Raw genomic sequence first — 14,178 nt, forward strand, 5'->3', positions numbered from 1 at the left:
ACTAGGGCTGCTAAAACAAAAAAGGACAAAAAAATTTAAAAAGCTTAAAAAAATTTGAAGTTAGTACAAACTGGGGGTGGGGCAACAGTGAGGTGGGGGGCAAAAGTGGGGGGGGGGGGGGAGGTCCTCAGCCTCTAAGAACCACTCTTCACACCATTTAAAAAAGTCTCCGAAACAGTTTTAGCTGAAACAGAGCTGAAAAGCTCTGAGAGCACTTAATGCCCACTAGGTGCAACCTGTTTATCCCACTTTTGAGGACAAAAAGTGTGTCAGACGAAAAACCGGTCAAGCGAAAAATAGCATAAACATAGCTGGCAGATTGCCAGAAAATAGCCGCAATAGCTTCGTAGATATGCAGTCTCAAAAAACAGTAAAGACAGACCCAAAAAATTGAGGCTGATGTCTTTTCATTGAAGGCTGATGTTATATTTTGATTATAAATATGTATAAGCTTTTGCTTACCCTATTAGCTGCTCTCTAATAACCTTAATTTAGAGTAACACACACCCATTTGACCTTATCACTGAATTAAAGTAAAAAAAAGTCAACTTCAATGTGAGGAAGTCATTTTTGCGAGTGAAGTGAGTCAGGTGACCAAAAATTTAATCACGCAAATGAAAAAAAACACGGTCCACTAAGAGCGAAAAATGACGTCACGCACGCACTTCAGTTGAAATTAATTGAACGAATGAACAAAAGCAAGATTTGAAGTGGTTGTGACGTCATATGGTGCAAAAAAATTGACTAAACAGAAAACTAGACCTGGAACGGACTATGAATGGATTGGGAAAACCATTGAGAAAATCCAATCAAAAAATTAAAAAAACAGTAAAAATTAAAGTCAAATTGCCGCAAGTGAACAAAAAACCACAAACGAGAAAGCGAACGTTTGTTCAAACACCGTTTTCACACTTTAAAATTAGAGTAAAAAAATTTAAACAGCAAAACCACTCGCTTATTCGCTCAACTTCCTGTTTCGGCGTGACCAAAATCACTACTCCAATTTGACTTCGAAAATCATGAAAATGTGTGAACAGATCTCAAAAAAGAAAAAAAACAGGCAAAAAGTCTAAAAATTTTGTCAAAATCAACAAAACTGATCAGAAACCTTCAAATTATCATCAAACTCAAATTAACTACTTGAAACCTTCGATTTCTACCAAAAGAAGCCTAAAACTAATAAAAAATCAAAATCAAACCTCTTAACAATCAAAAGTAGCAAAAAACTGCTTTTAAAAGCCGAACGTGAACAAAAAACTTCGCTCGCTTCAAAAAAATTTTTCACACATCAATTTCTCGCTCTCTCAAAAATAGCGGTTTGAATAAAAAGCACTCTCTTTTCGCTCCGCTCTTCACTTTTTTTCAGCACCAAAATCACTCCAAATTTTTTCACGCGTTTCATTTCACGCTACAAAAATTACTCCAATAAAATTGATTAAAAAAGGACGCGTTTCATTTCCCGCTTCAAAAATCCCTCAAATAAAATTGATTAACAAAGGGACTTCTCCCATACTCCTCTTCGAGTCGTAAAAAAGACAGCGCCCCAATACAACTCAAATTCTTTGATTTATAAAAAAAATAGGAGCGCTATTATAGCCGGCTGTGAAGCTGAGGCGGCTATTAAACAAGTAAATTATATGCAAACAAATAGAACATAGCTGGAGGAATTCCGGAAACAACTCGAAGGAGAAAACTGCCCATACTTATGACAAAACAACTAGAACAACTTTTGTGAACCCAGAACCTCCTCAAATGCCATAAAAAAACTTAAGGAAGAATAGAAACGGCATTCAAAAAGAAATTGAAAAACTAGAAATACTTAAGTTTTTTTAAATATTACAAGGAAACATAAAGCCCAAAAAGATCCTTTGCAATTAGAGCAATGAAAAACTCGCAAAACAATGGGCACGTCATAGTAGACTAAGAAACTTCTCTAAGATTACAAAAGAGAAAAACTGCAAAAAATAAGAAAAACGGTTTAAAATTTCTCAATTTTTCTGTCAATTTTCCTAAGAAAAAAATGATTTATACCACGGAAACATTAATCAATTGGTATCTGAATATTCCTTAGGTAACAAGCTTCTATTCAAATCCCACTTAAAGCATTTAAACAAAAGAAAACAGGTAAAAGCTCATTAAATTTTGTCTAAAGACCAGCAAAACTGATCAGAAACCTCCAAATTAGCATCAAACTCAAATTAACTACTTGAAACCTTCAATTCCTATCAAAACAAGCCTAAACTTATACAATATCAAACCTCTTAACCATCAAAAGTTGCAAAAAAACTGCTTTTAAAAGCCGCACGTGAACAAAAAAATTTCGTTCGCTTGGAGAAAATTTTTGACATCAATTTCTCGCTCTCTCAAAAACAGCGGTATGAACAAAAACCACTCTGTTTTCGTTCAGCTCTTCACTTTTGTTCAGCACCAAAATAATTCCAAATGTTTTCACGCGTTTCATTTCTCGCTTCAAAAATTACTCCACTAAAATTGATTAAAAAAAACTGACTTCTTCAATACTCCTCTTCGAGTCGTAAAAAAGACAGCGCCCCAATACAATTCAAATTCTTTGAATTGTAAGAAACCAAGAGAAGGCTAATAATAGCTCCAGCTATCGCTGTGCGGCTATTAAGACCGACAGGACTAATATAATTGATACAAACTTCGTTTGAGAGCAATAAATAACAACTTCCAAATGAACTTCCACTATAGCTTATTTATTACCCAACGTTCGAAAACAGAAGTAAATATTCAAAGCATGTGCTTTAGCTTCAACAATCTTGGAAAAACCAATTCTGCTCTTTGAGTGATTAAAAATTTGTAGGATAGCAATACATTTCTCGTTTCGCAAAAAAGACAACACAACCACAACACCATGTCTGAAGCGAATAATCCTGACCTATCATATTGAGACGAGAAGAAATAACGGTAAAGCCAGCCCAGAACCAGGTGCAGCATACTTGATTTGACAGCTTAAAATCAATAGTCGCCTGCTAAACCTTGAGAAGCAGCTATGCACAGATTATGTAAACTAGAAGACAACGCAAAAAAGTTTTAAATTATTTGCCGCATCTATGCATAAATATTACAGCATGTAATCGCCATTGGGAGGTTTTTAAGCTCCCAGGTGAAGTCTAGTTGTTGATCAAATTCGAGTGTGCAAACATACCGGTCAGATTGCTGAAAACAGCGGCCCTTGATTCCAAGCCCCATTTATACCTGTTTCTATTTTTGATGTCGTTTCTTTACGACACCATCCATTTGAGATCGCTTTGCCAACCAAAGTTCTGTTTAAAATCAATTTGAATATAATGCGAGAAGAACAAAACTAGCCTAGAGAAATCAAAAAGGTTTCCAGCAAAAGGTTGAACAAGCTGTAAACTAAGTTAAAGCGAAAAAAATTTATTCGACGAAGTAAAAACACACAACAAGACAAATTCTGACACTAGACGTAGAATGGGCAATCTATTGGTGAAACAATTTAGGGAAAAAATCCGAACAAAAATGGCCTCATGCGAACCAAAAATAATAATCGAGAAGCGAATTTTTGTTCAAACACTTTTCTAAATCTATTTCGAAATTGGTGTAAACAATTCATGCCACATAATTAAACTTTGAAACAATTTAGGAACATTTTGAAACAATAACAAAAACATGGGGAAAGTAGCTGACAAAAAACTGATTAAAGCATCTGATGACGTTGCGACTCCAAATAAACTAGTGTCAAAAGGCCTTGTAATACAATTAGTTTGCAGCAAAAAAAATACCAAATGAAAGACAACCTAGTATAAAAGACTGTCCATAGAAAGATAACCAAGGGAAGCAAAAGATCTGGGAGGAAAAGATCTGGAAGAAAGTATACTCTTTATAAATATTTTAAGCGATTTCTCTACGAAAAGCTTAAATGCAACTTCCCAACCATTATTCGCAAAATGTTTTGTTAAATCTTTTCCCAGACCATTCACTCACCCAAAACCCAAAAAAGAAACATAACTTAAAAAATAAATGACTTACAAAACTTAGATATCTAGTATTCAGTGGCCACTTCATAGTAACAACACCCAGAAATAGCGCTTAATTAGAAAAAGACAAAGAAACAACAGCGGGAAATCAGAGGAAATAACTGAAAAATAGTAAAAAAAAAAACAGAAATAGCCAAGCCACATAAATTGCTAATACAAATAATTCCAACCAAACAACTGCACAAACGCTAAAGAAAGTCAAAAGAGTACAAAACTGTTTAAAAAACCTAAAACAAAATAAAATGGTAAAAAATAACTCAAAAATTAAATCTTAAAAGTGTAACATTTGCTTCAAACAAGCTTACCAACGCACTATTTCTATTGTAGATAGTAAATCGAAAAACTTTGAAAAAATTCTTGCTAAAACTAAAAAAACAGCCTTGAAAGGCCGTACGTGATCAAAAAATTTTGGACGCGCAGCATAAATTTTTCACACCTAAATCTCGCTATCTGTCGAAGAACGACTCCAAGAACGACTCTCTCTTCTCTCTGCTCTTCAATTAGTTCAACCCTTTGACCTAAACAGTTTTCCCTACGGTATTGACTTCTACATCCTGTTTTAAAAACACTCCAAAAATTATAGATCAAAATAACAAAGACTCTCCACCAATATTCCCCTTTGAGTCGTAAAAAAGAAAATACAAATACAAATTCCTTGAATTAAAGAAAAGTCAGAAGCGCTTTAATAACCGGCTGAGAAGATGAGGGCTGCTATTAATAACAATCGAGTGGTAATGTTTCTAATCAACTCTCGTTGTGATATGTAGCAAAACTTACGCGACCACTTTTTGTCGGACTTTGAAGTTCCGCCATTCCTTTCTCACCACTCTTCATATACCATCAGTTGTGAGAAAAGAGTGACAGAACTTCGTAATCTATCCCGAAGCCCAGTTACATCACTGTTTAAGATCGGACTGTTTAACATCACTGTTACTGCCCTGATATATCGGGCGGTAACAACCTTTTGTAAGAAAGTTGTTATCGCAACAAGATTTAGTAAACCTCAATTGTACTTACTCTCCATCATTGAAATGCAGTTCCATATTAATACAGCTAGTGTATTCTGGGTTTTTATGAATATGCTCATACTTCATATTGGCCAGAAAACCGAGGAGGGTCGTGTCGTGCTGCAAAAAAAACAATGAAACTCCTTGGGTAACAACAATCAAAGCTTTGCCTGCACTATATAACACCTACCGAATGAATCTGTAATTTTAAGTTCTCCGTGAACATGCTCTCATTTTAGCTCCCACTATATGCTGTGGGGTACATAAGTCATGCGTCACTTAGAAAACTTTGCTTTCACTTCTGAAGCTGTCATCAGATTCTTAATTTGAGCAAAATTACAGGATGCAACTTACAGCGTAAATAAGATCAAATATTGTCGTGTTCAGAGATCCGTTCACAAATGACCTCATGTTATCTAGAATCAAGTTGATGAAGGCTCCTGAAACAAACCAATCTTTTCAGCAATTTACCAGCAGCGAATTATTCCTATTCACTCATTAACATTTGTATTCAGGAGCCGATATTAGCAATGCGCTCATGATGATGATTTGTATAAGCTTGAACTCATGTTTTGTATAGAATAGGCAGACATACGATTAAAGCATAACAATAAGAGGGCGTTCAATAATAACACAAAAGACAGAATCGGTATCTTTGCATACACTAACACAGTAAAACTCCATTACTATTAGGTAGGGTCATCTTTATAGGATTATAACATAGAAATTTGAGTACCAGAATAATTGATCCGGACATTCAAATTCTTACCTCCTCCGACTTGGAATCGTTGCACTTCTTGTTGAGACAATGCCAATTTCCTCTCAAATTCCGTCATGTTGGAGACCTGCTCTTGAACTTTTTCGTCCATCCAATCAGGCAAACTCAGCCCATGGGCTTCCTAAGAAAAAAAGAAACATAACCAACTAACGTCGAACTAATTGCTCTCAAACGACAGGCGAGCGGTTGGCTTCGGTAGTAACCAGCTGGGGCTTAGAAATGCAATTATTGGGGCGTGCACGGTGTGGGGATCTCGGGAAAATGGCCACACCTCGTGGGATGAGGTGAGAGGGGGGTGACTCAAAAACCACCCAGAAAAACTTTCCAGGAAGACATCAGTAGTATCCTTAAAATAATGCCGATAAAAACAACTGTGATAGATTTTTGAATTTCATTTTTCTGAAAAAAAGGACAGCACACAGACCACATATAATCACTTCCTCAAAGGAGCACTTCAACTCCTTTAATATTGCAAATCTTGACATCGAGAAAAAAATTTTCCAGAAAATATCAAAGAGTAACGTCTTTCGGTAAAGTTCAGTCTCAATCTAATAAATCTAAGATAAGGCTGCAGGTACAATTAAACGCAAGCGTCAAAATCTCCCAGTCTTTCAGAAGACAAGATTACCACACATGCTACAAAAAACTTATTCCAGGAGCGCATTAGTTGTATCCTTAAAAATTTTGCTGAGTAAAACATAGCTGTAAAAAATCATTGGATTTTATTTTCTCTGGAAAAATAGAAGAGCATTTGAATGCAATTAAACGAAATCGATCGGTTTAGATTTGATCCAAAGCATCAGCGGGTTACTTTCACGCTCTTGGTTTTTCCACAAACCAGTAATTAGATTGCTTTTGCTGCTCTAAATTCCTGTTAAGATATTTTCATATATTTTGTCTAGCTCAAAAACTTTTTTTACGAGAGTTTGTTTTTTAATCTGGCTGATACCGAATTAATTCTTGAAACTAGTAAAGAATGGTTCGAAAGCGCGATTTCGACTTTCATTCGAAAACGAACAGTAAATATTTCAGCGCTATCAGTGGAAGCCTCAGAACAATTCTCAACTGCTGCAAAAAGCATTTGACTCCGTATAAGAAAGATAGCAAACGATATAATTATAAATTGACGGATGGGAGTCAAAACTCTTTGGAAAATTCAAATACCAACAATTTTTCTAGAATAAAAGTTGCCTTTTTGTCAGTAGCAATACTTGTTAACAGCGTTCGTCACATAGGAGTCCCCGAATGCAACAAAAGACGCCGTCTCACACACAAACACACACGCGCACACACACAACACATTAACCAGGAAACAATCTTTTCGCCGGGCAAGCATACTTTCGAGACAGCATAGCCCCGTGATAACTGCTCTTGACTAACATCCCATTGCCTCGGGTTCGACTCCCACCCATCTATTTTTTCCTGTAAAACCTTTTATGTCATTTGACTCTCTCCACATGTCCTATTAACCATGCTGCTCAATTCATATCGAACATGAAAAAGGCTCCTTAAACATGCAAATATTTTGCCCTTTCCAGAGCTCCTATTTAGCTTTTAATACACAAAATTAGAAACTAAGTTACTGTTAAAGTCAAATGTTTAAAAACAGATGTCAACGTTCTAAAATAGAAGTCAAGCTTCGAAAAGAAAGAAGTCAAACCTGAAGCTCACCTAAAAAAAACTGTAATGCTTATACTCCTCTCGATACAGTGGTAAACAAGACAACACTGGTGAAAAGAAGAGCCAACTATGGTTTTTTCTTGGCTATTATTCTTTCACTTTCAATATATTGACAACTTCGAACAAATTTTGATTTAAACCGGCTCAAAAAATCTCTTGAATGTCGAGAGAGTACACATTCCCATCAAAACCATTCAACCCGGAAGTTGGGGGAGTATGGAAGGCACCCTTCAATTTAAGTTCTCAGAAGATTCGAAAAATCGCCTACTTAGACTACCATGGCTCTTGGAGACTAGTATGGCTCGATGACTTAATGCTCTCAGGCTTTACCAGTTGATCCCGTTTCTCAAGACAAAAAATTTACTAAAATTCGGGTAGTATAAGAACTGTGAAAAAGAACACAGGACTAATATTACTGCTACAAACTCCATTTGAGAGCAATTAAACAGCAGTCTAAAAGGATGGCAGAACTGAAACTCTTCATTAATGGCCTATTTGTTGCTTCTGCTTTACGTCCAAAAATCATTGAGAAAACAATGATCCAGTAGCTCTAGTTGACACTGAGAACGATATTTCTCAATTTGGCTTCAAAACAAAACAGTCTACTGCATAGGTTTCACGCCAGTTAAATCCAGAGGGAAATTATTTTGGTCGAAAGCATTTCACCTATATTTCGAAAAGGCTTTCAATAACATTTCGCAAAAACGGTACTATAAAATTCAGATTAATAAATGTTTGATCAGAATACGGATATCCCGAAGATTCATACAAAATAATCAACAATTAGAAGATGTTACTAACAAGATCAATTAGTAAGACTTCATTGACTTGCATAAATGGGGTTCGCATTGCGAAATGAAGCTCTATGCAGCCATGAAGCTATATCACCAATAATTGACTGTAAAACGACTATAAACCAACCTGTAGAACAATAATGATGTAACACTATCAAACTAAAGGTTTTCAAATCTTTTACCATCAAGGCTCGAAGGAAAGAGCAAACGAAATGTTAGAAATCGCTCTAATGAACTTTGATAACCTACTGCACTATGACTTAATGACGGGGCTTTATCGGTTTATCCCATTTCTTTTGATTTTTCTCTTGATATTGACGGGGTTCGCTACATTGAGTATTCACTGCATTCACTAAACATAACTCACTAAACTCGAGCGAATTGCTCTCAAACGACCGGTCGACTTCAGTAGTAGCCAGCTAGTTGGGGCTTAGGAATTCTAGCATTGGGGGTGAGAGTGTTGGGTGGGGGAGGCAAGCGGGGGTGACTAAGTGGCAAACTGAAACGCCCATCACACCATGAAATTGTCTCCTGATTTGCCTGTTCAAATATTTCAAGGACGAAAAGTTAAAAGGGTCAGATGAAAAATCGGTCGAGCAAAAAATCGCAATAAAAAGACCGCATTACTAATAAAACTGCTCCAAATTTTATTTGAGAGCAATTAAAAATTATTCAGTTGTAACAGCGAGTGAGGTAAGTCAGGAGTCAAACGTGAAAGTCGTGATTTATATAAAAACGTTGAAAAAACAGGTAAAGCAAAAAACAAACACATAGCTGGCAGATTGCCATAAAATAACCGCAATAGCTTCGTAGATCTGCAGTCTCGAAAAAAAAACAGTAAAAAAGACAGACCAAAAAAAATTGTCTTTTCACTGAAGGCTGATATTTTATATTTTGATTAAAAATCTGTATAAATTTTTGCTGCCTCTATTAGCTGCTCTCAAAAAACCTTCATTTAGAGTGACGAACACCCATTTGAACTTATCTCTTTTAAATAAAGTAAAATAAAAGTCAATTTCAAAGTGAGGAAGTCATTTTTCGAGTGAGGTAAATTTAATCACGCGAATGAACAAAAAACTCGCTCCACTAAGAGCGAAAAATGACGTCACGCACGCACTTCAGTTAAAATTGTATGAACGATTGAACAAAAAGCAGATTTAAAGTGGTTGTGACGTCATATGGTCGTAACAAAAATCGCGACGAGGAAATAAAAAAAAAACAGCAGGACAAGTCCTGACGTACAATTCAAAGAATTTTCATTGACTACAAAAAATGCTAGACCTAGACGGACTATGAGTGAATTGGGAAAACCATTTCTAAAAAAATCAGATCAAACGATTAAAAAAATCAATGTCAAAATGCCACACGTAAACAAAAAACCACTTGCGAGAAATGAAAATTTTTTTCAAACAAAAAAAAATTGACGTAGAATGAACAATGAATGGATTGGGAAAACCATTTCCAAAAAAATCCAATCCAAAAAATTAAAACAACCGTAAAAATCGAAGTGGAATTGCGAGAAAGCGAAATTTTGTTCAAACACCGTTTTCTCACCCTAGTTTAAAATTAGAGCGAATAAATTTCACGCCGCAAAACCACTCGCTTTTTCGCTCCATTTCCTGTATCGACGTGACCAAAATCACTACTCCAATTTTACTTCAAAAATCATGAAAATGTGTGAACAGATCTTAAAGAAAAAAGACAGCGCCCCAATACAATTCAAATTCTTTGAATTGTAAAAAACAAGAGAAGGCCAATAATAGCCCCCGCTATCGCTGTGCGGCTATTAAACATAGAAAGACAAATCCTGAAACACAATACAAAGAATTGAATGAAAAACTTAAAACTACTGTACCTGAAGAGCAGATCAATTGAACATGCCAGCCTAAAAGAAAAACAATTTCAAAAGTTGTTTGCTACAATCATTGCTAAAACTCTGGAAGCTTTTACCCTGCTGACCAAAATTGATCTAATTAAACAAACCCAATAACCCACGCACAAGCCTTGAAAGAAGTTTATAGGCCAAAACGATAGAAAATATCGAGAAACATGACAAATACTAAAAAAAAATTGAAAATCGCAAAATTTTAGGAAAATTTCTCAATTTCGGAATATTTAAAAGTTCAAAACCAATTTTGTGTCTCTTGAATCTGTCCAGTAACACATATGCAAGCATTTAAAAGTTTCATTGGCTCAAAGATTGACAAACAAGGAACATGGCAATTTTTAAAAAAAAAATTGAAGAACTTAAATTTTATCGAAAAATTGCAAAATTTTGTTATATAAAGATACTGAAAATTATTTTATTGCCCCTACGAATTAAACAAACCTAGCTGGCAGATTGCCAGAAAATAGCCGCAATAGACTCGTAGATCGGCAGTCTAAAAAAACAGTAAAAAAGACAGACCAAAAAAATTCGTCTTTTCATTGAAGGCGGATATGTTATATTTTGAGTTATTGCTGCCTCTTTTAGCTGATCTCAAAAAACCTTAATTTAGAGTGACACACACCCATTTGAACTTATCTCTTTTAAATAAAGTAAAATAAAAGTCAATTTCAAAGTGAGGAAGTCATTTTTCGAGTGAGGTAAATTTAATCACGCGAATGAACAAAAAACTCGCTCCACTAAGAGCGAAAAATGACGTCACGCACGCACTTCAGTTAAAATTGTATGAACGATTGAACAAAAAGCAGATTTAAAGTGGTTGTGACGTCATATGGTCGTAACAAAAATCATGACGACGAAATAAAAAAACATAGCAGGACAAGTCCTGACGTACAATTCAAAGAATTTTCATTGATTAAACACAATAACTAGAACTAGAACGGACTATGAATGGTTTGGAAAAACCTTTTAGAAAAAAATCCGATCCATTAAATCGAAAAAACAGTAAAAATCAAAGTGAAATTGCCGCATGTGAACAAAAAACCACTACCGATAAAGCGAATTTTTGTTCAAACACCGTATTCTCACTCTACTTTAAAATTAGAGCGAAAAAATTTCACGCCGCAAAACCACTCGCTTTTTCGCTCCATTTCCTGTTTCGGCGTGACCAAAATCACTACTCCAATTTGACTTCAAAAATCATGAAAATGTGTGAACAGACCTTAAAAAAAAATACAGCGCCCCAATACAATTCAAATTCTTTGAATTGTAAAAAACCAAGAGAATGCCAATAATAGCCCCAGCTATCGCTGTGCGGCTATTAATAACACCTACTTGAATCCCAGAGGAGGTTACCTGGTCCCTCAAGCAAGAAAAACAACAGAAGACAAAATTTTAAAACTTTGCAAAATTTATCAAAAAAATGCTTAAAATCGTGACAAAAAAATGTTGAAAATAATTCCATTGCCACTAAAAACTTTGAAGTAATCTATTGTCAGAGCCTAGAGGGCCTTTTCTGGCTATTGAGGCCAGAAAAAATCTAAAAATAACATATTCTTGAAAAAACTGCAAAAACAATTGCTGAAATTTAAGACATTAAAATGCTGAAAAGCGTGCCATTGCCCTAGACCATTTTATGTCTAGATGTAAAGATTTTATGACGCCTGAGACAGCAAAACTTAAAAAATGACAACAAATTTCAGAGAAGTAGTATACGTAGTATCATTCGTCGTGTTTATATTTGCAGTAGCAAAATATATAGCACACAAAAGGGTCATAAAAAGTAATTATATCTGACAAAAGACATTTATCAGCTTTCACAAACCTAAACTTCGGACTGGTTCAACATTAATTTGAAAAAAAAACGAGAAAACGCGAATTGGACCTTTTTGTGCTCAACTCATAAAAATGACATTTTAAAGTTGAAGAAGCCTTCCCAGCAGCTGCACCGCTCTAAGCAATCGAGGAACTATTAAAGCCAGCTTTGGACCTCTAATGGTACCTAATGCCCACTGCGGCCCTACCTGTTCATCCCGTTCTGAAAGATCGAATTCATCGAAAAATGTGGGAAAACGCCTAAACAACAGCTCCAATACAATCCAATTCTTGGATTGTAAAAACATAGCAGGACATGTCCACAATTACAATCCAAAGAAGTGAATTAACTAAGGACCTGACATTTGAATCTTTTTCAGCGAAAGCAAACAGACCGTCATTAAAGCTCATGACACTATATGCGAATGAAAATCTTTAATTTTTTCCAAGATCAGGTGTTTTATGAATCACTAATAAGAACACTTTCTGACAATATTGACTCTACGCATCCTTAAAACGAGTAAACAATGTGAAAACTCAGAGAATTAGCGACCGGCAAGGAAATCGGCAAAATCAGATTTTTTTTGAAAGTCAGTGGGGTCGAAGGATGAAGACTACATAACTGTTATTTAAAATCTTTAAGCAGTTCTAATTGTTGCGAAGGATAATACAAGTACAAATGAGCGCAATGTTTACAAAAGCACTTAAACACTTCGAAAACAAATGTCAGTCAAGGAACAAAACTCATTCAAGGAAAACGTAAGCTGAAAATTGAAACCAACAAATTGGCCAATTTACGTTAAGCTAGAAGGCCAAAGGGAACCGTTATTCTTGAAACTAGGCGATAACACCAAAAGAAAAACAAAAAAAACGTGCAAGACAGAAAACTAACTTTTATTTTCTGAAATCATAAAAACGTTTGCTATGAAGTCAAGCACTTAATTAAATTCACACATTCCTCATGAACTCAGGCAACCGATGAAACTCATTATTGAAAATACATTATTACAACGATATTACAACACATTTCGCAAAACTCAAACTCGCTCGCCCTCATTACCCTTATAGCAAATAGTGTAGACGTCACAGAAAGCATCAACTACGGAATTAAATACTTATTTAACTAAACGATTAATTAAACCCTCATTAGCAACCGATGAGACCTGTTACTAATGAAATTAAGCGATAAGACGGCAATAAGCAAAAAAGATAAGAACAAATTTAATCAATTAACTTGATCCCCATTATAAAGCTATGATACTGGTCTTTATTGAGATTAAATGATAAGACAACAAGAAGCACAACAAATATTCGCATACCTTAGAAAGGCACAAGCTACGATAGCTAAGATGTCGAACCGTCAATTACGTTCAATTATACCTGATGGGCGAGCGATTGGGCCTGTTACTAATGAAATTAAGCGATAAGACGGCAATAAGCAAAAGAGATAAGAACAAATTTAATCAATTAACTTGATCCCCATTATAAACCTACGATACTGGTCTTTATTGAGATTAAATGATAAGACAACAAGAAGCACAACAAATATTCGCATACCTTAGAAAGGCACAAGCTACGATAGCTAAGATGTCGAACCGTCAATTACGTTCAATTATACCTGATGGGCGAGCGATGGTGCCTGTTACTATTGATTCTATGTGACAATACAGCGTAGAAATATTAAAAAAGGGTCATAAATCAAGTAAAATTTTTTGGGCGTAATTTTATAACAAATAATGTCAGTCACAAAAAACCTTAGCTGATCGTTGATGAAATCAAGCAATTTCAAATAGGCGTAATTAGAATATATGTACCATATCAATAGCACTCAAGAGAAGAAAAACTGAATACAGAAGTCAAATTGACGCACGTGAAAAAAATTCCACTCCGAAAATCAGAAAAAGGTTCAATCACCTATTTCTCTCTCCACTTTAAGGTAAAGAAAAAAATCACGCTTCACACCTGCTCCTGCTCGTGTTTTCGGTCACTTGACTACTTCAGAATGACTAAATAACCATTCTAATTGACTTCTCATTGGCATGAACCGATCCTTAAAAGACAGCGCACCAATACAATCCAAATACTTTGGATTGAAAAAAAGAGCGCTCAAATAATAGCCGTTGAGAGGCTGACGGCGGCTACTAAAAAGATGATGAGACAATCCTGAGCGCAATGACAGAGCCCGATTGGTTTTGAG

At 35.4% G+C, this 14,178-nt stretch overlaps 2 protein-coding genes across 4 annotated transcripts in view; both read right to left on the reverse strand.

The window, feature by feature from the left end:
- LOC142337513 (selenocysteine-specific elongation factor-like) overlaps positions 1-14,178 on the reverse strand; it is a 286,977-nt gene that overhangs the window by 41,874 nt on the left and 230,925 nt on the right. The window lies entirely within an intron of this gene.
- LOC142337514 (testicular acid phosphatase homolog) overlaps positions 1-14,178 on the reverse strand; it is a 265,886-nt gene that overhangs the window by 20,781 nt on the left and 230,927 nt on the right. For all 3 annotated transcript variants that reach the window (XR_012758950.1, XM_075386793.1, XM_075386794.1), the window contains exons 6-8: positions 5,799-5,928; positions 5,384-5,469; positions 5,040-5,149 (exon numbers count right to left, since the gene is read on the reverse strand). Coding sequence is in view for 2 of the 3 variants with exons in the window: in XM_075386793.1 (XP_075242908.1) it covers positions 5,040-5,149; positions 5,384-5,469; positions 5,799-5,928 (326 nt within the window). In the remaining variant the exon portion in view is untranslated. The remainder of the gene's footprint in view (positions 1-5,039; positions 5,150-5,383; positions 5,470-5,798; positions 5,929-14,178) is intronic.

This window comes from Convolutriloba macropyga, chromosome 4 (assembly GCF_964194025.1).
Source record: "Convolutriloba macropyga chromosome 4, txConMacr16.3, whole genome shotgun sequence".
In the NCBI taxonomy this organism is placed as follows: Eukaryota; Metazoa; Xenacoelomorpha; order Acoela; family Convolutidae; genus Convolutriloba; species Convolutriloba macropyga.